A 26,615-nucleotide genomic window follows, 5' to 3' on the forward strand; every position below is an offset into this window, starting at 1 on the left:
AAAAGTCTAGCCAAGCACCTTTCATCTTCCCTTCGTCTTCTCATTACTGTCAGATTTGCTTTCAACGTGGCAGTTAAATGTCACTCTTAACAACGTTTGCTCTGTTTTTCTGCACATGGGGACTGAGCACTCGCCTCTCAGGTGTGCATTAGTGGTGTTTTGGAAGTTGCCTCAGTGCTATTTCTCCCCTTGCTACCCTTGCTCTTACAAGTTCTTGTTACAGCTTGTTCTCGGCTGTCTGCTTCCCTCTGGCATGTCTTCTTACGCCACGGCTGACAACTTACCTTTTCATCCTGCTTTCCTGCACCATCTCCTTTCAACAAAATTCAATCTCTCCCACTAAAATTCCCACTTAGGATCTGATAAAGGTTATAGGAAACGGCCTGTGTTTCCTATTTACGCCTCACAGTCTTTGTCTGGCCACGGGCTGGACTGCATTGGCTGTGAGGACCGCGACAACAGTTTCCTAACCTGTACAAATCACAGTCGGCATCAGTTTCCCATTTCCAGTGACTCCATATTCTGAAAAGAACATTTCCTGCAGCTGCTCTTTTCCTTTGTACTGACTCTTCCTACTTTTATCCGATTTCTGGAGTGGTGTCTATTTCTATTACACTTTCACTTTTTTTACCAAAAAATTCCCATTTGAATAACATTTTTTGATGCTCAAGCACTGTCGCTTTTTTTTGATCTGCTTTTTACCAAATGCTGAATTCGTGCTCCTTCCGAATTGCCCGTCACTTGCCGTCCTTTGACACAGCTCATCCTTCAGCTGCCGCCGCTCTGCAACCACCTCCACACGCCATCTCCCATCCGATGTTCTCCTGCTGCTCTGTTGCCTATCCTCTTTTTCCTATTTTTTCTTCGTTAACTAGTTTTCCTGTGTTCTCCCGTCAGCTTCTAATTCCTTCTCCACTGCCCCTTCCACATTACTTTGTCTGCTCGGTCTTGGCTGTCTTCTCCATTTTGCTACTTTAATCTTGTTCTCAGGATGCCCATTGCCTTTGGAGAGAGTCCTAACACCGCCAGGCATTTTGGGAGAGCGCTGAAGAGTGACTTTAAAGAATACTTTGGGTTTGAAATGTATTTATTTATTTATTTACTTACTTACATGCCGACTCTGGAACAGAAGTGGGAGCGTACTGGACTTGGTGTCGACACGGAGCTGGGCGGCTCACCGAGCTCATGGCTTTTGCTCCAGCACCAACTGTTCCAGGCTCCAGGAGACCCTGCCCGCGCCAGCAGCCATGACGTGTACCCCTGAGTCAGAAGACAAGGACGTGGCGCCTAACCCCGACAATGCTGACGACAGCGCAGGTTAGCAGCGTGCGATCGCACGCCGTCGCCTTCTGAAGGAGAAACAGGCGTACGAGGCCGCTCCGGGAAGGCTGGCAGCCAGTGAAAACACGCGATCCATACCTGGAGCTGGGCAAAGGCGCACAGGTCTGGTAAGGACCTAAAGTAAGGCTCTCAACGTGCTGATTTAAGAAGAGGTATATGGGAAATAATTCTATTTAATGGAAAACCAGTCCATAAAACGGCTACGTTTCTTCAGCACCTTTATCTCTCATTTCAATACGTTTTTCACAGAATCACAGAATCACAGAATAGTAGGGGTTGGAAGTGACCTCTGTGGGTCATCTAGTCCAACCCCCCCGCCGAAGCAGGGTCACCTACAGCAGGCTGCACAGGACCTTGTCCAGGCGGGTCTTGAATATCTCCAGAGAAGGAGACTCCACAACCTCCCTGGGCAGCCTGTTCCAGTGCTCCGTCACCCTCAGAGAGAAGAAGTTCCTCCTCATGTTCAGACGGAACTTCCTGTGCCTCAGTTTGTGCCCATTACCCCTTGTCCTGTCACTGGGCACCACTGAAAAGAGCTTGGCCCCATCCTCCTGACACCCACCCTTCAGATATTTGTAGGCATTTATAAGGTCCCCTCGCAGCCTTCTCTTCTTCAGGCTGAACAAGCCCAGTTCCCTCAACCTCTCCTCGTAGTGGAGATGCTCCAGTCCCCTCACCATCCTTGTAGCCCTCCGCTGGACTCTCTCCAGTAGCTCTTCATCCTTCTTGAACTGGGGAGCCCAGAACTGGACACAGTACTCCAGATGAGGCCTCACCAGGGTAGTGTAGAGGGGAAGGAGAACCTCCCTTGTCCTGCTGGCCACACTCTTCTTGATGCACCCCAGGATCCCATTGGCCTTCTTGGCAGCCAGGGCACACTGCTGGCTCATTTCTCTGGTTTTCTTTCGTTTACACACCACTGCCCTTCTTACCGTTTCTCGTTCCCCCGCAAGGAGCTGCCCCCAGCACACCGGGGCGGGCTCCTCGCCCCCCGCAGCCGAGGGGCTCTCCCCCCGCCTCCCCGGCTGCCGCTCTCCCGGCCGTGAGGTGCGGGTGCCCGGGCGGTGCCGTAGCGGCGAATTTAAATTCCCGCGGCCGCCGCGGGCCGAGCTGGAGGCCCGGGCTGGAGGCGGCCGCCCGTCGCCGGGGTGAAAGGCCGAGCTGCCTCAGAGGGCTCGTTAATACCGGCAGAGGTCCCCCGGCCTGTGCCCCCCGCCCCGCCTGGCCCCGCCCCGCCCGCCTCCCAGCACCGCCCGGGGGGGGGGCGGGCGGACCCCTCCGCCGGGGCGGTGCCGCGCATGCGCAGCCGGCCGGGCGGGGCGGGGCGGCGCGGCCTCCTCCGCCTCGCCATTAGCAGCGGCGGCGGCGGCGGGCGGGGTCCGCCCGGGGCGGGCAGCGGGCGGCGCGGGGTTACCTGCGCGGCGCCGGGCGGCCGCGGGGCAGAGCCAGGCGCGGCGACGGCGGAGCGGCCTCTTCCTCCTGCTCCTCCCGGTGTCGGCGGGCCGCGTCACGGCGGTGGCGGCCGGGCCATGGTGCGTCGCGCCCGGCTGGCGCTGGTGGCGGCGGCGCTGGTGGCGCTGGGGGCGCCGGCGGGCGAGGGCGCGCGGGCGCTGGAGTGGTACACGGCGTGGGTGAGCACGGCCTACGTGGAGCCGCTCAGCAACCGCACGGTGCAGGGCAACACGGAGAGCGGCCGCTACGGGGACAGCTCGCCCAAGGAGAGCGCCCAGGGCCTGGTGGGCATCCCCCGCGGCGCCTCCCCCCGCCACATGGAAGGCTGCGCCGCCGACACCGACTACGACGTGCCGCTGCCGGCCGGCGGCCGCGGGCCCCCCGAGGGCGACCCGCCGCCCTGGATCGCGCTGGTGGCCCGCGGCGGCTGCACCTTCAAGGACAAGGTCACCAACGCGGCGCGGAAGCGGGCGGCCGCCGTCGTCATCTACAACGAGGCCCGCTTCGGCAACAGCACCGTCTCCATGTCCCACCTGGGTGAGCGGGGACGGGGCGGGGGGGCTCTGGCTGGCGGCGAGGGGCGGCGGTGGGAGGAACCCCCCCCCCCCCGAAAACGCCGCGGGGGGCCGGGGGTTTGCCCGTGCCCCCCGGCAGGGCGGCTGCAGCGGTGGCGGGCTGGCTCCCTTCCCCAGGCCTGCCTGTGGCTTGGTGGTCCCCTCTGCGCGGGTCTGCGAGGGGTGGGAGAGAGCTGCGAGCGCCAGGTAGCGCTGAAGCGCTCCTGGGTCGCGGTGGGAAGGCCGGGGGAGGAGGTTGGCTGGGCTGGCCGGAGCGTGCTGCTGGTCGTCGCGGAGTCGTCCGGGTTGGAAGAGACCTCCGAGAGGATCGAGGCCAACCGCTGAATCCGCAGCCTGCGGAAGGGGTCTGTGGCTCTTGCCGGGAGAAGAACCCAGGTGTTCCGTCGCTGCGGTCTCTGCTCGGCCTGTGGCACCGAAGCACGTAGCTGGGTTTTTATGAACGTGACAATAGCAAATGCTTAAACCGAAGGGGAAGAAAAAAACCCTCAAAACTCTGCTGTAAAATCTGTTTGCGTTTGCAGACTGCTGAGGAATTGGAAGGCCTTCTGAGGGGGGTGTAAAGGCAAAGCAAACGAAGTAAAAAATGCTGCAAATGTGTTTCACGTGGTCCCGGTACAATGAGCTTGTTAATGCCCAGGCCATCGTTCTTGGTGGTGACGAGGTGGAAGATCAGGGAATGGTTGAAGTGGAACCATAATGAGTTTCTAAAGAGAACAAACTTACTTTCTTTAATGTAGTGAGCTGAAAATCTCAATTAAGGAGCTGTTGCTTCATAGCACGTATGATATATTGGGTGAAAAACAAGTATCTCTTCTCAGAATACCAAGCGGCACCAACACGGAGGCTGCAAGTGTGATTACTGTTCCCCTTAGCCTGCTGCTTGCTTGGGTAGATCAGCCTGGCCCATCTCGTGTGTTCTTACCCCACTGTGAAAGTGGGGGTGGGATGCTATGTGAGATGTACCTTTGGTTTTGATCCCATGTGGCAGTTAAAGTACTTTGTCAGGTAATAATTCTTCCCGCTTTATCAGCCCTCAGTTTCTTTTTGTGGCTGTCACTCTGTATTGGCCAGGCAGTACAATTTTTTTTTTTTTCCTCCTTGTAGAAATTTTCTCATGTTCCTCTCCATGCCCTGTTGTAGTCTCTCATAAATACTATTTGCTCTTTTGTGGAATCTCTTTCTCTTTTTCTCACCTTTCTTATTTTACCAAATTTTTATGTTTTTTCTCTTTTCTGCTGTCGTCTCTGTGCTGCAAAAGACCTTCTTGGGCTTATGCTCAGGTTTGGACTTTGATATAGTTACATCTATCAGTGGTATAAAGAGAAGTGCTCCCTGACTGCTGGTTGGTTTTCTCTTCTTAAACTGGCAGAATGTTTGCTGATAAAAGCTCTACCTATGTAAAGAGTGTGATTTAGCATAGTATATATACAAGAATAAATTTGGTATTTAGTCTGGCTTGGGAAATGCAGGTTGGACCTCAGGATGGTTTGGATGGGGCAGGAATATAGTAATATATCACAGTATAATCACTAGCTCTGCTGGAGTCATAAGTCTTTGTTTCATGGTCAAAACTTTCAAACATGTAAATATTTACATCTTTCAATGCACTTTGGTAATATAGGGAAGAATTACTGTTAGTGTTTTTAATCTCGGATTTTTTGAAGGGATGAAAAAACGTCTGTGGAAGACAGGCAAGGAAGAACGTGAAAGGTAAAGGTGTATTTTACAGGATCCAATTTTGCCATTCCTGTGAAGGGATCTGTGAACAGACACATGAGGAAACAAACCTTGCTTCTGGGAGGAGTGCTGAGAATAAATACTCTAGGAAATCTGCAGTGCTGTAACTAAGGAGTGGAGTTGTATGCATAAGAAACCTCCACTTAATGGATTTGCAGTTAGTGGTACTGAAAATGATGTGAGATGGAACAACAGTTATGGCTGATAGAGGCACAGCCTAAATTATGTGAGGGTGATAAATGGGTAACTTTTCTGATCTCCAAGTTTCATCTTTTCATTCTCCTTCTGAAAATATGGCCTTTGAGCTTTCTGCTGTGCATGTGATGCATATGTGCTATTGTTGGTGGTGGTTTTTTTGTTGTTTTTAGACTTACTCTAACCTGAGTAAAAAAACGATTCTTGATTAGGCAAATAAGTTATTTCCTCTAGCTGGTGTCAAAGTATTTGATAAAGGACAAATATTACAAATACTCTGCAGTTCAGTTTTTTGTTTCTTTGTGAGTGTAGTAAGTAGAGATTTTATTTAAAGTTTTGGAACAGGAGAGTTGAGAGTTTGAATATGTAGCCTTGCGAGTACTGTCCCTCCTTCCAAAAGAAGGTTCTTCAAATATGACTCTACTGATGTCTCATGTTTTTCAGGCCTTTGCTCTCAGCCTGAATTATGTTGTTCAGAATGCTGGATGACTTCCCACCTCGTGGGAAGTAATAGTGAAACAACTTCACACGAGGCCGAGGAGGTTTTTTCCAGTGGAAGATACTCATTTGACCCGAGTGACTCAAGGAGTTGTACTTCAGTGACTGAACCTAAATAGTATAAACTTAAACTTCAGTTTTACAGCAATATAGACTTTGCAGGCAGTCTTAACTCGGTTCATTTTTGGTGGCAGTTGGGAACTTGATACAATACAGAGGCTTCAAATTCCTTTCCAAAACCGGAATAAATATTGTAGGTGAATATTAGCTGGGAGTGGGTTGGAGCAGAGTCTGGAGTGGCAAGGTGTGGAGTGTTGTGGAGAGCAGACTAAGGAGAGCTAGAGACTCACTGCTGATCGAGAAATTGGGGGGAGGCAGAGATATACTGCAGTGGAAAGAAAAAAGGGTCTTCTGGTTCTGTATTTTTCCTGTTATACTTTATGCTGGGCATCCAGCCATCTCTGAATCGTCTCTCAAGCTAGGATTTGGTGATCCTGATCAGAACATAAGTTTGCTACTTTGAAGACTACAGAATAAAGTATGATTGTGCTTGACAAATGGGGACGGGAGGAAGGAGGACTGGCTACAATAGTTTGAGATAGGTCTGGAGTGAAGCTTTGGTGCATGGCGTATGGGTTTAAGGGAAGCTCGGGACATAACCTGAGTGTGTGACTCTGGCTACATGAAGAAAATAGTCTTTTGGTTTGGTGCAGCTTTGCCAAGACACACCCAATTAATTCTTTCCTTCGTTGTTGTCCTTTTTTTTTTATGCACGTATATTGAACAAAACAGATGTGAACGACTTTGTACTCATGATACTATAAGCTCTTGCCAGTGCCAGAGCGGCAGAGTTAGGGTTATTTTGGCATGTAGTTCAGCTCTTTGCTACGTTGCTTTCAGCACTACTTGGGATTCTCAAGTGGTGCATAACTGCTGTGTTACTGATGCTTTCTACCAAAAGTTTCTGGTGCTGTACTACTGAAAGGACAAAAGTGAAGTCAGTGGCTTGTCGAACTCGGACAGTTACTGCATGATGTTGAGTTGCTGTGTTGTTCTAAGAAGCAGGACTAATGTCAGAATGCTTATATCTATTTTATATGTAAGAGTGCATGCATGCCTGGAAACCCGTGTGGAAGGAGATGTGTACCCATGTTGGTTACTTGACTGCTTGACTCTTCTGGTTACGCATCCTCCTTGAGGCAGGTGAAAACGCAATACACACGCCAGGGACTTGGTGAGGTGAGGCTGGGGTAGATGGTTGAGACAAAGCTTATCACTGCATCGTTAGTGTACTGTTCTGTGTTTGGTAAAGAGCAGAGATATTGGTTTGGACCGGGAGCTAAAGAGAACATTCAGTGTTAATTATGGCAATATTCGTAGGATGCCTATGCTTAAATAGATCTAAGGACTTACCTCAAACATTTTTTTACCAAGGTGCTCCCAGAGGGAGCTTTCTGGTGTTTCTCATGAGGAAAAAAACTAGAGTATGTCTGCAGTTGTGTTCCGGATGATAGAAAATTGTCTTTATCTGTAGGCCTGAATGGGAATAAATGTGATGGTTTGAGATGCCTGGAATCAAGACCTGTATCTGTACTACTTTTTCCTCATCAGGAGAGTGCTGGTTTCCTTTTGCAAGAGAAGACTAGCAACAGTAGCAGTAAAACCGACCTTGGCACACTGGCAGAAAACATACCTTCCTTTTCAGTTTCAGATTTGGCCCCCTTTCCAGGTATCCTCTGCCAGTTCTCACTGCTTTATTTGGATGACTGTTAAAAAAAAAAAGGCGCATATCTGATTTCAAATCTACCTGATTCCATGGAAGCATCAATCAAATGTAGAAAAGAAAACAAGTTTACCAGATTAAAAATGTGGTTATTTATTGCAAAATTAGAAAGTTCTAGAAAGGTAAAGCCAACAAAAGATACTCTCAGTAGATATGTGTATGTGACACTTGGAGTTCTTTTATAAGTGTGATTTGAAGTCTCGGAGTTGTGTTGCAGTTGGAGAAGCTGGAATGACTCAACAGCATCTCAGTCTTTGAATAATGTGTTTCAGAACAGAAGTCTAAAATTAGTGAGGAATGAGTTAAAGCCCTTAGTCTTACAGGCTGCTCAGGGCAACTGCCTCTCTGAGGCTGCTCTTGTTCCTTTTGTAATAGTGGATTGCAATTATTTTTTTTTTCCTTCCCTTCCTTCTGTCTCGTGACCTTCAAGGCCATCATGTTTAGTTACATGTATTTTTAATGTCAGGTTCATCACTAAGTCTTTAAAACTGTTAAAATGTTTTACTGTACACTTATTTAGAAATGTAGGTCGTACTTGTGTTAGTTCTAAAACTAGAAGGTGTCACGGTGTCTAGCAGCCATTGCACAACAGTGTCTTGACTTCCATTTTGAGGAAGTAACTGGCTGATGGTTGGACGTGCTGATGACAAAACAGAGAAGGGCGTTACTGGTTGTTGTGGGGTTTTTAAATACTGTTTTCTTAAAAATCATTCAGAGAACTAGATGGCAGGATTAAACTGACTCAGCTTTGGGATTGGGGAGGAAACTTCCATTGATTGAAAAATCCAGGCTGCCTCTAATCTTGAAATTTTCCTTTCTTCCCTAAGCCTGAATGAACCTAAATCTTTCCACTGCTGTACCGTTCACAATCCATCCTTAGCCACCCTTCCTTCATGCAGTTGAGATTAAGGACATAGGACCTAACCTCCTGATTTAGGTATGTGGATAACAGTTCTCAGCAATGTGAGATAAATTTCTACCTTCACACGTTCTTTTCTTGTTAAGCCCCTGTGGGGTTGTGCAGGGTCAGAAAGCAAGGAGTGTTTCACACGCTCTCCTCTCTATGAGATTCTTGAGTCTCTCTGGTAACGCTGGTTCAGAGAGGAGAATAATATTAATTAACGAATTCTTAATATGCTTGGACTTGTGGTATCATGTGGATGGGCACATTGCTGGTGAGTTGAACTAATTAGTGGAGCCTCGTTGCTTGGGGATTTGTCCTGTTGGTGTTCAGCTCTGCTGCTTTGTGTCTCCCAGTGCACCCAGCAGGCAAGGCAACGTGTGCTGGGAGCTGTGTGGGCGCTGCTGGCCCACCCGCAGGGTGCCTTAGGAGAGGCACCACTTGGACCTTTCCCCAGCAGCATCTTTTCCTTTGTCTCTCCACACTGTCCTCACAACGTCCAGAAATGCAGCCCCGTTTGGAAAACCTGCTCTCTTGCTGGGCCTGGCAGAGGGGTACCATGGCTCTTACAACAGGTGACCAGAAGTGGGGTGGTTGTGTAAGGTGAAGCTGAAAAGGGTGGCTGGCATTGAGATAGGAGGGTTGTTCAAATGATAAATGGAAGCTGTAGTTCTTCATCCCCAGCAGACCATCTGCGCCTTACAGAGGGAGGAGCTGCTGTATACAGAAGTGAAACTTCTGCACATTCTCCTTGGTGTGGTAGTGGAGTGGCCATGTTGGCAAGGTGTCGCAGCCAGAACAGTCTCAGCTAAAGGAGGGAGTTTTAACTATTTCAGGGAGATAACTTATTTTCTTAGTAGGCACAGAGGTGGGTGAGTCCGGAATGCTGCTTCAGGTTTTGAAAACTCCCCGCTTGATGTAATGTTATAAGTGAGGCAACCATTTCTTTTGGCACAGCTTGTCAGTAGTGGATCTAACACAGCCAGGAGGGAAAAAGGCTGGAAGTCTTCAGTGGGAGGTCTTGTTGCAGGTCGGTAATCTTGTGAATCTAAAAAGGTAGCTGGGACCTTACAGCTTTACCTTTCCAGCTAGGAAAACCCCTCTCTTCTTTCTTCTTGCTCTACTTTCTCTCTGAGTCAAGCTTAGTTTCACTTTTTTCTCAGAGGCAGGAGTGCAAAGTAAGCTATAAAGTCGTGACGTATGAAGGGTGTATAGTAGTGTTGGTATGCACAAAGTAAGAACTATTAAAATAGAAATAACAGTGAAAAGGTGACATTTTTAACAAGTATGTTTGTAATTTATTTTGTAATGCTTAGGTTAGATATTTCTGAGACAATGCTGGAGATGTTTCCAGACAAAACTGAGTAAAACTGTAGTCACAGAGGATCTTTGGTTTCTGCTGGTCAGTCTTGACAGTATCGTAATGGTTTTGGTAGCAGTATGGTGCTTAAAAGGTTTTTTTGCAATTGGGTGCTTTTTCATATGGATTGAGTGCTTTCAAGTTGTAATATAATAGAAAAATCCTTTGGTTCCATGCTCCCAAGAGAGTCCCAAAGTATTTCTTGACAAGTCCTTGTCATGAAGTCTCGTTATATTTTGAATATTGAGTATTTAAGAATCTCTAAGTATTTCAAAGTTTAATGTAATTTAATATTAAATACCTGAATCTTTTTTTCTCTTTTGGTTCACACATTCAGTGTAATTGTGCTATGGATTCAGACTTAATTGAAAGTGCCCCTTCGTGGTATTTACACACTGTCCTCAGCTGCAGCTGGAGTTCCTGCACTGCCAAATAAAAGGCCAGCTATTCCCGAGTTGCATATTAGAACTTCAGCAACTTCAGGATGAGATGTCTGTAGCTTGTCTTTTTTTGCTTGGTGTCCACATCGCACCTCACTGTGTGGAATGAGGAGCATAGGATCGTGAACAGCAAAGATGTGTCTGTTGAAGTTTCTTGTATTCAGGAGTTTCATAAAGTAAATAAAGACTTCTTTACTATTAAACTTGACGTAGGGGCTGCTATGCCTTAAACACTTGGTCATTTTCATATAACTTTGCTCCCTGATCTTGACTGAAGAGGTCCAAATTACTAGCAAGCCGAAATTTTTACTGTGATGACTGACTGACTTTCTTTTTTCCCTCTCCAACAGGAACAGGAAATACAGTGGTGATAATGGTTGGCTATCCAAAAGGAATAGAGATATTGGAGCCAGTACGAAGAGGGATTCCAGTTAAAATGGCTATTGTTGTTGGCACGCGACACGTGCAGGAATATATTAGTGGCCAGTCGGTTGTGTTCGTAGCCATTGCTTTTATCACCATGATGATTATATCGCTTGCTTGGCTCATATTTTACTATATACAACGTTTCTTGTATACAGGATCGCAGTTTGGAAACCAGGTAATTGGAGATGATGATGCTTTAGAGTATTTACCATCTGATGTCAAACTAGTTGCCCAACTTTGCTTGCTTATTGAAGCATTCTTGAAGATTTGTGCATTCTTGCTACTTGACTATCTGTGAACGCTACTCAGTAATGGTTGGTGAGGCTCATAAGCAGTATGCTAGTTATAATTATTAGATGCTCATATGAAGTTGTGGGAAATGTATTTAGCCACTTGTCAACAACTGAGTAAAGGCAGCTTTGTGTGATTTGTCACCTAACTTAACTTCCTTCCTTTTGACATTAAAAATTATTTTCATTCTTTAGTAATTTTCATCCTGAAAGTACTAACTTCCCTAACCAGACTCTGAGAGAGACTGTGGTAAGCTTTTTTTTGTCTCAATAAGACCCACAAGTAGTTATGGCTAGAATTTTTGGTATGAAGCTATATGAAAACTACTTCTGATACTCGCAATCCCACCACTCCGCTGTAGCCTACCAAATGGCAGCAGACTAGAAGGAGCACGTGTGGTGAGATTCAGCTCTTTTGGATGGGGTGAAGTCCTGGGAGCGGTGGGAGTACTGGGAAGATCTGGAAGGAATAACTTTGCTCCTTAATTACCCCTTCCAGATCCTTGTTATGCTTCGATAGGTTAAAAAAAAAAGTCAGCTTTACTTTTTTCCGCTGAGGGAGGTACTTAATGGGAGAATAATTTAGGCTGGAAGGGACCTTTGGAGGCGATCTGGTTCAAACCCCCACAATGAAGAGAGCAACTTACAGGGAGCTGTTGAGGACCTAGTCCATCTGAGTTTTTAAAACGTCTTAGGGTGGCACTTTCCTGTGCTTTTCCGCTCTTGCAAGTAGGTTGAGTTCTTTCCATGGTCATCAGCAGTTTTGCCACGGTTCTCCACTAACAGTGAAAAAGAAAGTTGCATTTGTTTTTCTTTGCAAGCAGTTCTCTGTTTTGGGTTTTACTCATCCTCAGTTCAGAACAACAACAACAAATTGTTTCAAATGACTGCTTATCGCGTGGACTTCCCCTGCCTTCTGTTTGAACATGTAGATTCTAGCTTTGGGGAAGAGGGAAGGGAACTTTTGTTTGCCTTCAGGAATCTGAGCTCTGATTAGGACTTACAGGATTCTTCTAGGAAAATACTTAATTTCTCATGTCAGTAACTGAGGGTAACACATGGTGCTTCTGTATTGGTTAAACTTGCAGTCTACTTGAAGCGTTGGTTCCCTAGAATCTTTTTTACTAAGCTTTAAGTCTTAGAACTTATTAGAATACTTTCAAGAAAATAACATTTGAGAAGTATTTATGGAAAAAGGAGTGTGGCTTTGTGTTGTAACAGCTGCTTGAAGAAAGTTGCTTCTCCCCATATGTTGGCTGTAGGATGGTTCATGCTAAGGGAAGTTTGAATGCTTTTTAAGTAGTTTTAAGAGCGTTTTTTGTAGGTTGAATGTGATGTTTCCCAGAAATATGTACCACAGACTCTTAATAGATTTTGCCATTGGGCTTGACATCGAAGTGCTTATTAAATGAAACTGTGTAGCATTAGAAGGTTATACTGCTTTCCTCAATGCTGCTGCTTTTAAAACGGCCATTGAAAACAAAAACTTATATAGCTGTGTAAAGGTTGAAAATGTTGTGAGTATCTTGGTCAAGATATATCATTAGAAGTCTTAAAAGAATTTTGGAAACAAAAAGCCACTTTTCTAACCCAAATGTTATTTTGCTTGGCTTATTGACTCCAGTACAATTAAAACTTGGGAGTTAAGTATGCCATGCTTTAAAGGAATTTACTGTGTAGCTGCTAAGTGAAGGTGGGTATCTTAACATTTATTTTAATGTCAGTTTAGCAGTAAAACTTTGGAAGGCCTCCTTGCAACTGAAGATGAAACAGGACTGTGCAGAAAACCCTGAGCTGAGAAGATGGAATAGATGACTACTGCTGGTTGTCTGACCATTTCCAGGAGAACTTTCAGACTAATATTTTTAATGCCATAAAAAAATTTTAAAAGTCCCCATTTTAAATCCTAGAAGTTTGTAAAATTATAGAGGTCATTGTAATGCTCATTACAGAGAAAAGCTGCCATTATGTTTTCCTGATTCCTTTATGGTATTTCATCAGTGGGGGCTGCAGCTCGACAGATCAACATCTGTTCCCTGGGAGGGTTTAGTTGCTCGATTTCTAGCAGTAGCTAGCACTTTGTATTGGAGTACAGTACTGCTTTCTTTTCTTGCTTCTCCTCTAAGCATAATTAGAACTGTTGCTGTATAGAAGTCCAGTATGGTGTCTCATGTCTGTTAAGCCTTTCTTGTCATCTCCTTTGCATAATGTGTCCTTTCAGTGCGAAGCTTTGTATAATGTGCGAGGCAGTGTTTAACTGTGGGGAAGCATTAGCATCCACCAGCAGCCTTTTGACCTGGTGGCTGGCTGTGGGCTGCCCGGCAGGATTCCACCTTCTCTCCAGTTTGTGCCAAACATACCATGGGCTTGACTAACCAGAAGGTCAGGTTAGACAAGCGGCTGCGTCAGCTCTGATGCCTCTAAAGCCTAAAGTACTGACAGTTTTCTTGTGCGGGAAGACGCTTTATGCAGGCAGTCACGATACAAGGCCATGTGTGCCAGCTTGGTCCACACAGTTCTGCACGGATTGAGCCAATAGTAAGAGCACTATGCTTATGGGTAACATTTGCTGCTCTGCCCTGAGAATGAAAAACTTGCAGTTCTTCAACATCTGCTGTCTGGAAGTGTTGTGTAAGCAAATTGGCTAGCCAGAGATTAGTCTTTAAATGCATTCAGAAGATGCAGTAATCCACATGGAAAGTATTTCAAAGCTTTAAAAAGCAACTCTTAAAACTAACTTGTGTGTTAACATTTAAAATCTTTATTCAAGGGGCATAGGAAAGAAACCAAGAAAGCAATCAGCCAGCTTCAGCTGCATACTGTGAAACGTGGAGAAAAGGTAATTGAGTGTCTCTGGTTATTGCTGTATGGTTTAGAAACTGTTGTTACATCCGTATAGAATTTAAACTAAAATTCTCACTGTGTAATTGTAGTATGACTCTTCAAATTTTAGGCTCATTTTAGCACCTTTGCTTAGAAGGCCGAGCTTAAAATTGAAGAGTTAAATTTGAACCACTTATGAAATGTGAGACTTTTGTTGCAAGTAATATCTGGTTATACAGAAAGTTACAGGAGACTACAGGGCTGATACTGTAAAGATGAGTAAACACTAATATCAGCACTTGAAAAAATCAACAAGTGGATTGCAAAATACTTCCTAGGACCTATTGATTGCACAATTCTTATAGCTGATGTAATGTTTTCTTTTCTTAAAAGAGTGTCCATCTTTTTATTGATCAGAAGGCCTTAGAAATCTAAAAAGCTTTGAAAAATGAAACACTTGTTTCATCTTCTGACATACAATACATTCAGGAGCTGTATAGACTTACTTGAAGCATAAATTTTTTAGAAGTACATTTCTATGTATTAAAGCTATTCTAAAAATTAAAACAGCTTTTAAAAAGTTAGCTTTGACAGCATAATACAGCCATAGCTGTATTAGAATAGCTGAAGTAAAAAAAGCCAAGGTTTTCAAGGAAAATTTTATTTTAGTTGGAGTTTTGGGCAGCTCTGATCCCAGATGCTCAATGAGTTTGACTAGACTTCTACATAGGTATTCCCCCCCCCTCCCCCCGCCTTATTTATCTGTCTTTATTAGTTTTTACTTAAGGACTGATTTGATCAGAGATGAAAAAGAAGTATTAAGTGTTTCAATCCATGAAGAAAGGATATTTGTGTGTAAGAACTTTAAAAGCAGTGGTTCAACAGAAGCTGTTGAGCTCAGGTCACATGCTACAGAGAATGTCCTTCATTTAGTAAATCAGTTTTGAAATGAAAAAAGCCCAGCTGACTTTGAACTTGCCTCTTTTCCTCTTATGCATTCAGCATCTTTAAGTAGCATTTTACGAGTATTTGTTACTTCTAATTATATTCTAAATTCCATCAAAAAGTAATCTATTTCAAGCTGTGAACAGAGGGATGTTCATGCTTCTGTTCATACAAGGGTGAGATCAGAGATCAAGAAAGATGGAATTAAACCAAAACTTGTGTAAAGCCGTATCAAAGCATAGTATCAGCATAGGAAGAAATGGATGTTATAGGGTCATGGTGGAACCTATGGTGAGAACCGCAAGGAAGCTGTTAACCGCTTTTAAGTTGATGTTCAGTAAACCTCTAGAAAGGATTTGTATGATGAGATTTTTGTAGCGTAGCAGGTAGTTCCTTCCTGTCAATATATCCTTGACTAAAATAAATAAAATGGGGGAATTTAAATTGTGTAGTATGTTGGCTGTAACTACGAATGACATGTTAGTTAAGCGAAGGAGAATGAGATGAGATCAAATCTCTTTTTTAAAATAGAGGTTTTCTGCTTGGTGAATCATGTCTTCTGATTTGACTTGAATCGGCCTGCTATCACATTTTATATAACTTGATGCAGAGGTACTTTCATGAACTAATGCAAATTTATCTGGAAATAGTTCTGTCTACTCTGTAAATGTGCATTTTTTTCTTTATTACTTTTCAGCTGTTAAGATTGAAGGAGTATATTTCTCTTGTAGCACAGTACAGTCTTTCATTGTCACTTCACTTGGGGTTGAGGTATTTAACTAAAAATAGGTCAATATTTTAAAAGTGCATTTGCTGTCATGTAGATCTTTCCTGAGAAGCTTATGGGATTATTGTAAAATGGACACTCATTTGGGTATGTGCTACATATGGTATGCTTGGACTTTGCCTCTTGTACAGAATAAAAAATATTTGTTATAGAATAAATACTTGTCTTAACTTTGCTTATGTAAAAAAACAGTCTTAATTTGGTTTACTTGAGAAGTTAAGGTATGATGTAAATTGGTAGCATGCAAAGGACAGAAAAACTTGCCTTGAACTTGAAAGTTTGCTTGCAGAGCTAATCCATTTGAGTGTTTGTGGTAATGAAATTGAACTGCTTCAGTAAGCAGTAAACACAAAATATTTATTTTGTGGGGGGTGAAAGGGAAGAAGTTGGCCGACTGTCTGTTCTTCTAATACTTAACGTTTTATACAACCCAGTTAACATTGAATTATTTCCCTTCTATCTGGAGATATCCATGACATTTGCACTGTGACTATAAGCATGGCTTCAAAAAGGCAGTAAGACTCGTTAGGAAAGATACTTAACCCTTAGAAAGAAACAAATGGAGGTAGGGAAATACTGCATGTTGACTTTATCTCTGATGTGAGCTTGGAGAGAAGTCTTAAAAACGATCCCAAGTTGCTTACTTCAGTTCTCTTCTAGCTACCAACGGATATCTGCTAGGATGTGGTATTAAAAAAAAAAAGTGGAGAAGGGTTTTGAAGGATTCAGCCCCAAGAATCCTGTCGTACTTAAGCACTTGCAAGTCTTTGGGACCATCCGTTAAGAATTAGATTGTGTGCTTTCACCTAAGCTGATCTTTTTTAAAATGTCTTTGTGTTATAGTTACTTGAAACTGAAATTTTACTGTGCTTCCATGAGCAAAGCCCGTGTTTCAAGCTTAAATTACTTAAGGTACTGTGTATAGCTATTTAAATTAGAAAATCTGAGTTTGACTGCTTTTAATATTTGGTATCACTTGATCAAATCAACTCTTGATGTAATCTTGAATTAAATGAGGGAGATGCTTTTATTTGCTGAACCAGTTAATGCATTTTACATTCTGTAAAGCTAGCTATTATACAAAGCTCATTCTGTAATGAAATATGGATGTAATGCATTTAAATGTGTTGTCATCTTTAGGGTTTAGATGTTGATGTGGAAAACTGTGCTGTGTGCATTGAGAACTATAAACTGAAAGACACTGTCCGAATTCTGCCATGCAAGTAAGTAGCTATAATTATTCTTTCCTCTTTAGCATGTTTTCCCTAATAAATACATCATGAGCTTTCTAGAAATTTCTGAAACTCTGGTGGCAGATCTGGGGCTGTGCTATTTGTATAGCCTGTTACATGTTGAAGGGCACTGGGAGACCATGCAGCGCTTCATATCTGTGCACGAAAAAGGAGCAACTGGGAGAAGTGTAGGAGTGAGGTAGAGCTTTCTTAATGTTAAGTTAGAACTGTACCCTGTTGAAATGGTAGCTTCGTGGTGTCCTCGTGGCTAGTAATATCTCTTATTTCAGAAAGCTAGCATGAAAAAAGAAAGCTAGCTTGAAAGAAAATGCTTCCAGAACTATGTCTGTCCTAGTAAATTAAGCAGTACCTAATTGTCAAGGTTATAAAGTAATGGGTTTATTTTTCAGTGTAGTAACGTGCACATCATTTGAAGGAATAGTGTTTCGCTTTCATGAGAAGTTCTAAAGGGCATTTCTTTCCTTTAGGCACATCTTCCATAGAACGTGCATTGACCCTTGGCTTTTGGACCACCGTACTTGTCCAATGTGTAAACTAGATGTTATCAAAGCTTTGGGATACTGGGTATGTTGCACACTTACTTTAATCTTCAAGTTAGAAGTACAGTGCAGGAGGCAAGACTTCATGTAACTGTTCAGAATGAGAACAGTTGTTACTTGACGAGACTGAAGAAGCTGGGCAAAGATGCAAGAGTAGCTGAGTGAGAACCAGAAAAATAAGGGAATTTTATGGGTAAGAGCTTAAACAGTGTATTGAGCAGCTTATGAATCCTCTGTGTACTCTTCTGTGATAACCATTTTTTTTCTATCTCCAGCTGTTGATAGTAAGGAAACTGAAGCAGAGGTGAGGCAATTTGCCCAAGCTGCAAAAATAGAACTAAATTCAGTAGATCTAGAGCATATATTTGGTCTTGTTGAGAACTGTGATTCAAAGGAAGAAATTACAGTTTTTCTATCTTGAGTGTTTGTGTACTTCCACATACGCCCAGTGTTTTATCCCTGTAAATAAACCAGTACTTAGAACCTTCCTAGAGACATTCACCAGAAATTGGTTAAGTAGAGAAAATGATGTGCTCTCATTTCTTTCTGACAGCACCAGAAAAGAGAGATGAAGACACATGCGGTAGGTTGCTTGGTCACTGTTGATAAATAGCCTTGAGTTCCACTAAGATGGCATAGGCATGAATGTACTTCTCTTCTACTGAACTACCGAGATCTTCAGAAAATAGGGCTGTTCCTTGGTTTCAGGCACCTTCCTTTCATAGACTAGGTCTGTGCTTTGATTAGCTTTTGTCTTACTTTCATCTTATTTTGTTGCAGAGACTTAGCAGATCTATGGAAGACTTTTATGAGCTATTTTTTTGTTCTGTCAGAGGTGACAATACTCTTGCTGTGTAATATATTTATACACATCAGAGTGTGGTGCTTCTGTGTATTAAGTCAGACTTTACTCAAGAGTTGCAATCTTTTTGTCATGTGAAATAGCTAGTATTACTGTAATGTTTTTATCTTAGCAGCTTATTTTTTGCTCACTTTCAATTCTTGGCATTGATGTAACTTGTGTTACGTGCAGAAGGATATATCCTTTTATATGCAGTCTGAAAACTGAAATACTAGAACCTTCACAACAGTTTTATTCCCTGAATTTGTGCTGTTGCAGAGGATACTGACACCAAGCCTAACTGGGAAGAGTAATACCTCCTCTGCTTATTAGGCAAAATGAATGTTGGAAGGCAGGTTGAAAGGGATTATATTAAATACAGAAGCCTGGTTCTTTTTTCTAATGGAATGGGGGAAATGTGTCTTGCTTAGGCATCAATCATTCAAGTCCCACTGAAGTTAGTAGTGTGGAAAATCATTCAGTACTTTTTTTTCCTAGCTTAGTTTTCAGCCTGATCCAGGTTGCCCAATCTAGTTCGTAGAGTGATAGCGTGAATTTTTTGCTGACGTGAAGGAAGACAAACGCAAAGAGCAAGGCAGCTCCTTTCAGCAGTGTGCTTGCTGAGTGACGTAACTGCAGGCGAGAACATGCAGCCTTGTTACAGAAATCTGCGAAACCTTCTGCAGCGAGGCTGAAGGCTCAGTTCAGTTTTATGGAGAACAAATACTTCAGGTGCTTCAAAATTTTGGAAGGCTCCAAGTAGAAGGAAGGCACTGAGTTCTGTCACCTGGCTTTTGTCTTGTAAAGAGTGGACTTCAGCTGTCTGGTTCTGCCTTATGCTACTCATTACAAGAAAAGAACTGCAGTTCAGCATGTCTGACTGATTTAGAGCATTGTTGAATCTTGTAGTTTTAGTGCTTATTTAACTGCCTAAGTTCTGGAAATCAAAATCATTAATTCCCCCCACCCGCATACCTAGAGATTATTATCACATGTGTCTTAACTTGTGTTCGATGGTAGGGGTTCTACAGCTTATTAAAATTCAGTACATTTTAAAATATACTGCTCTGGTGCTAAAGAAAGGTTACCAGCCTGGAATCTCTTAAATCTTAAGATGGGCCTTTGCTAATTGTTTGAGGTGAAGAATACTTGTTATGAAGCCCACAGAACAGCCACTTGTACTGCAGGATACTTGCTTACCTATAAATAATGTCAGTATATCAATGGCAGTAGCATAATGAAGGCAGTCTGTTTAATTTTAGGAACAGAATTGTGCATGTAGGAATTGTAATTAACTTACAGAACGGATCAGAAATAGCTCATGCTATACAATAGGTGAAATAAATGCCTGTGCCTGCTGCAGATGTTTTGTTCCTGCAAAGTGACAAGCCAGCAGATTTGCATTTTTGGAACAGACTTAGTTAGGCTGGAGGTAGAGGAGGAGGGACATTTGTTCCAATGTCAAATGTTTGTTCACCCCAGTAAAAAAAAGAAAAAGTCTAAGCTTGCCCAACCCTACCATGAAAACCAGTGGCTTCCACAAATTCATAAAGGATCAGTAGGTTTGCTCAGCGACGACTTTGTGCGTGCCAAGCCTGCTCCTAACCAGGCTGCAGCAGTGCTGTTGCTTCAGTGTCGACATATTCGATCCAAAAGGCTGGCTGGTTTGACTCCTGCCATTGCTGCTCTTGGCTTTGGAGTGGCTTTGGAAAAGTGGCTTTTCTCTTGCTTGGCTTTGGTTGGTTGCAGTCAGCCAGTAACACTGAAAGTAGACACTGCTCAGCGATGTACCCATGAGCGCATGGACAACAGGCCAGAGAAATGGTCTTTTCCAATGAGGTGAGGTTGCAAAGTGGTGACATGGAGGAGCGTTGATGCCTAATGGTAGACAAAAGTGTCAGTTAAATATATTTAATTTTGAAGGGGGACCCTGAAGATGTACTTGAAGTTCCGATACCTGAATCAATAAGTGGCAGTGTTTCAGTCGGAAGTCTGAGTATCGTTTTACAAGATGATGACAGAAATGAAGTAAGCGAATTGTCAGCTTCCTCCACTAATGAATCTGTATTGCAGTGTACCAGTTTAAAAGAGGACGCAGGTGAAACCACAGCATTACTTGGTGAGTAACATTGTAGTTTTATCACTTGACCATCCTTAGCACCATTCATTGCATTAGAAGAAGCCGTTTTCTAAGTGATGTTACTGGTGTTAGTATTGCACTACGGACCAGACCGAGCCGTGTCACTACTGATGTTCAGAAAATACAAGCAGGTAGATTTTGAGAGAATTCTGTTGAGCTGGAGAAAATTGGTCTTGAGATGGGGGGGGAGAAAAAAAAAAGATGTAAACAGTGTCTTAGGAGGATTACTTACACAGAGAATCTTGAGAACCTTAGGTATATATGGATATGAAATTTGTTGCCCAAGTTTGGATTAATGGAACGGATAAAATATATTAAACTGGTAAATCAACAAGCAATTTTTTTTTCTAATTCCTGGCTTCTAGATGTGGCTGTCAGTAATAACCGGCATGGAGAACATCTGTCTAATGGAAGTTCCCACTGAAATGCTTCGTGGAAGAGATGTTGAATAGACTGTTGAAGAACTGTTATTTTTTATTTAATTAGTATGGACTTTCATCTAGTTAATAGAAAAAATAACAATGTAAATTATTTTACCTTTCAAACTTTTCTAGCTGGTGTTCCAAAAGGGCTAATAACTAAGAATTTTGTACGCAGGAGGATTTCATAAAATCTCCTCTGGATGTCTCATCCTGAAAAAAGATGCAATAACCCTTTTTCTGTAAGCGTTGTTACAATGTCGTTGTGTTCCAGAGGGCTGTAACAAAGATGAAGACTAGGCAGTGAAAACAATGTAGAATGTCTAACGGATAAATGTTTTGGATGCACTATTTACATTCAGTATGTACACATGGAGAACACTTACAAGACTACAAGTATTAAAATGTTCTGGATCTATTGTAATTGGAGATGGATGTTCTTAGGAAAGACAAAATCTAACCTTGAAGGAACCAAATAACTTAATGGATATGTTGCATATCCTTTTTTGTGTGATGAAAAAATTGCTAGTTGTAACTTTCCTTACATGTAACGAATACTGATTTGATCTTGTAATGTGTTCTACTCAGAGTGGATGCTGAGAGAAAAGGCGACTTCCTCCATCTCGCTAGTTTTTATACTGAATTTGGCAGTAATAGGTTGTGCTAGGTGGTCTTCACGTGCTGAGCATGTAGACTTATTTAGGTATATGCACACTGGTTACCTCGTTCAATCTTAAACTCAGTAGAACAGAGGTAAAGGGCTAATTATGGCTAAAATGTATTTATTAGTCTATTTATAAGAATTTACTTAATTCCTTCTTAGTCCTGCTCCCGTGCTGTCCCACTTTGTTATGTACAAATTGAAACTGTTTCTTAAGATCTACAAAGTCTGGTTTTGTTTTTTTTCTTCTCCTTTGCATAGAGATGCTGGAATTCTTCTCTTGGTTATTCCACATTAGGCGTTTTGGCTGGGTTTGCCATTAGCTCTTATTCCTTTCTTTTAGATTAGCAGTATTGTGCCTTATAGTAAAACACTTAAGAAACCTGAAGCATCTGAGAGTGAATATAAACCCTGGCATCTCCCATTATGACCTCTTATTCAAATATTTATATACTGTAAGTGGTATAAGGAATTGCTAAACTGTTTTGTAAAGAAATATGTATATTTAAAACACTACTTATTAAGAGTGTTAAGTGAATTGTTTAGGATTTTAGCATTGTCATGTTATAAATAATATGCTATATTCCTCAATTTTCTTTTGTAAAGCTGTTATTACAGGTTGCTTAAAACAGTGTCTTTTACTAGACATTTGTTTTAGAGTGCATTTTGTTTTTAAAATGTATATTTGGAATGTTTTTAAGAAAATATGCAATTCTTTTTCTAACTTATATTGAGCTTCAATAGAAGCAATAACTTTTTTTAATTTTAGAATGAATGTTCCAGAAATGACAGAGGTTTCAGCTGGGGAAATATATCTGAACTTCTACTTTGCAGAGCAGGTGTTTCACCTAAATTTCCTGCAAAATATTCCTATTAATGCCTACTTTAAAAAAAAAAAAGTCTGCCTCTTCCCTGTAGGCGTGTAACTTTTAGGTTTACTGGAAAATTGTCAGGTTGTAGTTCTGATGTCACCAGCAGGTGCAAGTTTTTGTGATGCCTTTATCTTACAAGAAGCACATGAGATTGGAATATGACTGGTCAACCATCTCCAAAACGGAACAACTGAAAAAACAACCCACATCTAAACCAAACAATGGATAGGGACATTTATGTCTTCGAAAGAAGCTTATCAACACTTCCAGAACTGCCTTTCTAACTATCTCTTCAATATTGAAATCTAAGTCTTCTCCCTCTTCCTTAACACAAAACTGAACATTGATGTAGTACCTGTTGAGAGGGTTTAAACTCTAGCTCAAGGAGGAACCGAAAGGCGTTGTCAAGAGAAGTCTTGTCAGTCTGTGGATTGTGTCTTGCTGATACCTGCAGCGCAATATTCATGCTGGAGGGGAGAAATGTGGTAAGTGCTTCGGCCTTTACGCAATGCTTGTAAACACAAAAGCTTTTTTTAAGAATCAGAGCTGAGAGCTGGAAGAAAAGCTTAAGAACCTGCAGATTGAAAAGTGTGCTTATAGAATCTGAAGTGTAAGTACATACATAATGACTTAATACATGATGACTTAAGTAATGACTTAGAAAAATACCCAAGTATGAAGATGCCTGGAGTATGTTTCTAGCACTGGCACTGTACCAGTTTCGTTTCAGCCTTTCACAAGCGTAGTTACAGTTGTTTCAGTCGAACTGGCTTGCGCGTAGTTCGTCTCTGATAGAGTGAGGTCTCGTAAGGCCAGCTGTGGGGCTGAGGAATGATGACAATAAAAGGCCGAATTGCAGTGCCTCCAGCATGCAGTTTGCTCTCCTTGGGAGCACCATGACAAAAATCTTCCGAAGCGAATCACTAGTCTGACCTCAGTCAGAACGCTGGCACGTGTTCGTGAAAAGCTGTAGGCTAAGAAGTGCGGGACAGGAAAGAGACAATCTATGGAGCTTGAAACGGTAGCAAGAGAGGATTAGAAATGTGAAGCTTATCCCCTACTGTTATAACTCGGATCAGTTACTTTCAGAGTAAATGGGTGTAAGCAGCTATAGGTAAATGGAGTTTCCCAGGCTTTTCTGAGCTAGACCTGCTATATTGGATCAAACTGGTATTTCTAGTTTCTAGCACTTAAACTAACCAAAGTTTATATGAAGGTCAGAACCAAGGAGTCTTTCCCTGCTATGAGTGTTTTGGCAGAACAGGTGCCTTGTGACTCCCTTCCCTGCTGTTTGGAGAATCTTTAATCTGCCTCTTCTGTTTAGGCTGTGCCCTGCCTAATGCAGGGGTTCCTTCTGCCCAACCCCCTCAGCCCCATCTCTGGCTGTTCCTAGCTGCGCGTGTCGCATAAAATGCGCCGGAGCTTGTCCGAGCCCTCTGTCTGTCAGCTGCGCTGGAATCGGGCAGAGGGCTTCTTACTGGTGGTGTTCCTGCGGTGCGGTCGCACAGAGCTGAGGCCCCGTGCCCACATCAACCAGACAGCCCACCGGTGGTGACACTGAATAAATCAGATGGGGGAGATCTCTAGCCAGGGCTGGGGGATGTTGTAGAATGAGTTTTGTGAGTATTGTCTTCAGCGCTGTGGCTTTGTTAGCTCTGCTGTTAGGGAAGACATTTGTAAAGCTCAAGTGACTTTGAAAAGGAGCTATGAACATGTCAAAATGGATGGGTGTTTAAAGTGAAGCTAGAGGCCCTCTTTGTTCAGAAATCTTAGTTTATTAATAATAGTCTACAAATGCCAAATTGGGGAATAAATTTGAGAGTAAAGAACTCTTTAAAACTAGCTTCAGCTTTCAGACTGGATAGCAAGCAAAAATGGACCGTAGACATTTTGGGTTTAGATGCATGTTAATAGTGAGCTTAATTACCCGCAGTACCAGTTTAACTAGAAAATTTGGATTTTTTTGTTAACTACCCCTAGACCAGATTCTTCTTTGGCTCTAGGCAATACTTGGAAGAGATTCTTTGCATGTACTAGGGAATTTTGATTAGATAGCAGTAACTTCTTCCCCCTGCCCCTTATCCCCTGAGCATGTGAATGTAGTCCAGTAACCTGTTGCCAGTAATTAGTGCTGAATTCTGGAGGTGTGCCAGAGGAGTTGTAGGATAATTTAACTACAGTGAGTGGGAATGCTTTTAATCCATGCTGACTTAATAAATTGGGCACTGGCATATTCCTGCCAAAGCTGGCCTGTTATACTTTGGGAATTCCAGTCCTGTGCCAGGCTGTAACTGGCACAGAGAAACACCAGTGCAACAACTTTATCAAACATGCAAAGGCTTTTTTTATTAATAACTTCTTGCTTCAGGAGTGGTTCTCCTGGTCTTGTGCCTGGCCTGCTAAGCTTTTGCTATGAGTAGCCAGTCGTAGTTGTGTGGAGAGGAGCCCAGTAAGGGTGTAGCGATGGTGACTCCTCTTCCTCTGCCCTGTGGCTCAGAGGGCATCTGGGGCAGAGACGGTACCTACGCTTGCAGGTTCTGATGAGCTCGATCAGAAGCGAAAGGTGTTGGGTTTACATTATGATGGCAACAGATAGGACACAACAGGTTGGGCTGATTATTTAGCTGCCCTGTAAGAACAGACTTCTGTCTAGACAAGTCTGGACAGGCAACTGCTGTCAGCAATGCCAACTGTACTTTGAAGTATACACCAGTAGGTTAAGAATGGCATTCTGAATTTGTGGAATATTTTTCAGTTGTTGCCACAAAGTGTAATAAAGATACGGTTTTGTTACACATCAGCATCCCAAGTGTTTGATAAAACTGGGAACTCTTGCTCAACAGAGTCTTCAGCACCCTGAATCAAGCCAGTAACGGTGATACTGTGGTGGTGGTTAGGTGGGTGCTAAGGTGTTTTGTTCGCTTTTTGTGTGTCTGGGGGGAGGGTTGTTTTGGTTTTGTTGGGCTTTTTTGTGGGGTGGCTTTTTTGAGTGGAGAGGTTGCATGTGTAGTTTTCATTGGTTTGATTTTCAGCGCTCAGCACTGAATGCAGTGTTTGTGCTGGATGAAGATACTGAGATCTGTAAGAATGTGCTGAAACCTATTTAGGGAGTCAGCTGGCAATATCTCGTTGTGTTAACCTGGAGGAAAGGGAGTTCTTAGTGTGAGCTGCTGGGTGAATCAAACAGTGTTGGCAGCTTGACAAGAGACCATTCTCTTCTGTACATCTCCCTTCAGCCGCTGCGCTGGGCGAGACTTCGCACAATGGCTTGGACCAGCTTAATACCTTGCTGCTACAAGGAGAGAGAGAGAGAGAGAAGGCCTTACTGGTTTCCTTCTCTGCTCCATTTACTTGGCTCTGTCTCACATTCAGATTAAGAGTATTGGATAATCTAATTCAGCTGAAGTGGCAGAAAATGAAATCTATCAAAGCTGTGTTTTGACGAGCTGGGAAACTGAATATCCTTCCTGTGCAATTGGCTGAGTTTTGGAGCTGGGCTAAGGGGATGAGGAGGTAGGGTGGAAGAGGGAAGAGCAAGACTCTCCCCTTGGGTAAGCTGAAGAGATGCAGTTTTAAAATAGGGCCATGGTGAATTACAATTCCTGAAATGGAAGACAGCAGCAGTATATTGGTTTTTTTTTTACCAGAACGGTTGTAAAAATTGTAACATCTCTTCTGTCCTGGAGAGTGACCTTTACTAGATGTGTTCTTTTCTCTCATAGGTGGTGTGTGAAGATTTGGGAATTGGAATTTTAGATTAAACATGCACAAATCAAGCTGAAGGCTTTTGATTTTGTTCAGTATGGGTCCTGATGTCTCTCCTCATATCCTGCTGTATTGCAAAACTTGATTTGAGAAAGTTTTAAAAGTAGAATGTCTTTATAATTGCATGTGTTTGTGTGAAGAATGCATTGCCTGGAAAATGTCCACTGTACTTCCCATGGGACCTGAAGCTACTTTTCACCATCTGAAACATAGTGATGATAGTGCATTTTAAAATGAGCATATCCTATTTAATTCAGAAGAGCAAAATAATTTGAGTTTCCATTGTTTTGTTACTCTGAAGCTTAAGTCCAAAACTTTGATGCCAGTTACTTCCTGTGTAAACATAACTGCAGAGAACCATTTGAACTTGCTAGTCTGTCAACACTATCCACAATTGACTGTCTTTTATGGTAACCTTATACTGACTTGGTTGCATTGTTTGGATTAAGCACTGGGCTATGTCTTTTCCATTGTGTATGTACAACTGTAAGAATGTCAAGTTATGCATTGTTGTAACTTAATGGCTAAAAGCCCAAATTCCATAATAAATTATACAGCCATTTTAAAAAGCA

The 26,615-nt window shown here is 42.8% G+C and overlaps 1 protein-coding gene and 1 non-coding gene across 3 annotated transcripts; both read left to right on the forward strand.

Moving 5' to 3' along the window:
* The first annotated feature begins 2,779 nt into the window (after positions 1 to 2,779).
* RNF149 (ring finger protein 149) lies at positions 2,780 to 26,615 on the forward strand. 2 transcript variants are annotated; one of them, XM_075426574.1, is made up of 9 exons: positions 2,796 to 3,330; positions 10,633 to 10,883; positions 13,769 to 13,837; positions 16,694 to 16,776; positions 17,274 to 17,370; positions 17,899 to 17,928; positions 20,110 to 20,305; positions 20,692 to 22,763; positions 26,001 to 26,615. In XM_075426574.1, exons 1-8 carry the CDS (start codon positions 2,871 to 2,873, stop codon positions 20,748 to 20,750), a joined length of 1,245 nt encoding a protein of 414 aa, XP_075282689.1. In that variant the 5' UTR covers positions 2,796 to 2,870; the 3' UTR covers positions 20,751 to 22,763; positions 26,001 to 26,615. The 2 variants fall into 2 exon arrangements, with proteins under 2 accessions (XP_075282695.1, XP_075282689.1); XM_075426580.1 differs by lacking the exon at positions 17,899 to 17,928 and having other exon boundaries at positions 2,780 to 3,330.
* Positions 23,102 to 23,217, forward strand: LOC142364380 (small nucleolar RNA SNORD89). Its single transcript, XR_012766270.1, has one exon. It is a non-coding gene; the product is annotated as a small nucleolar RNA SNORD89 (small nucleolar RNA).

The sequence above is a fragment of the Opisthocomus hoazin genome, chromosome 1 (assembly GCF_030867145.1).
Source record: "Opisthocomus hoazin isolate bOpiHoa1 chromosome 1, bOpiHoa1.hap1, whole genome shotgun sequence".
Lineage (NCBI taxonomy): Eukaryota > Metazoa > Chordata > Aves > Opisthocomiformes > Opisthocomidae > Opisthocomus > Opisthocomus hoazin.

Coding starts and splice junctions, on each gene's coding strand:
- RNF149 (XM_075426574.1), top strand. CDS start 2,871: ATGGTGCGTCGCGCCCGGCTGGCGCTGGTGGCGGCGGCGCTGGTGGCG. Junction 17,371..17,898: donor TCAAAGCTTTGGGATACTGG/GTATGTTGCACA, acceptor TCTTTCTGACAG/CACCAGAAAAGAGAGATGAA. Junction 20,306..20,691: donor TGAAACCACAGCATTACTTG/GTGAGTAACATT, acceptor CCTGGCTTCTAG/ATGTGGCTGTCAGTAATAAC.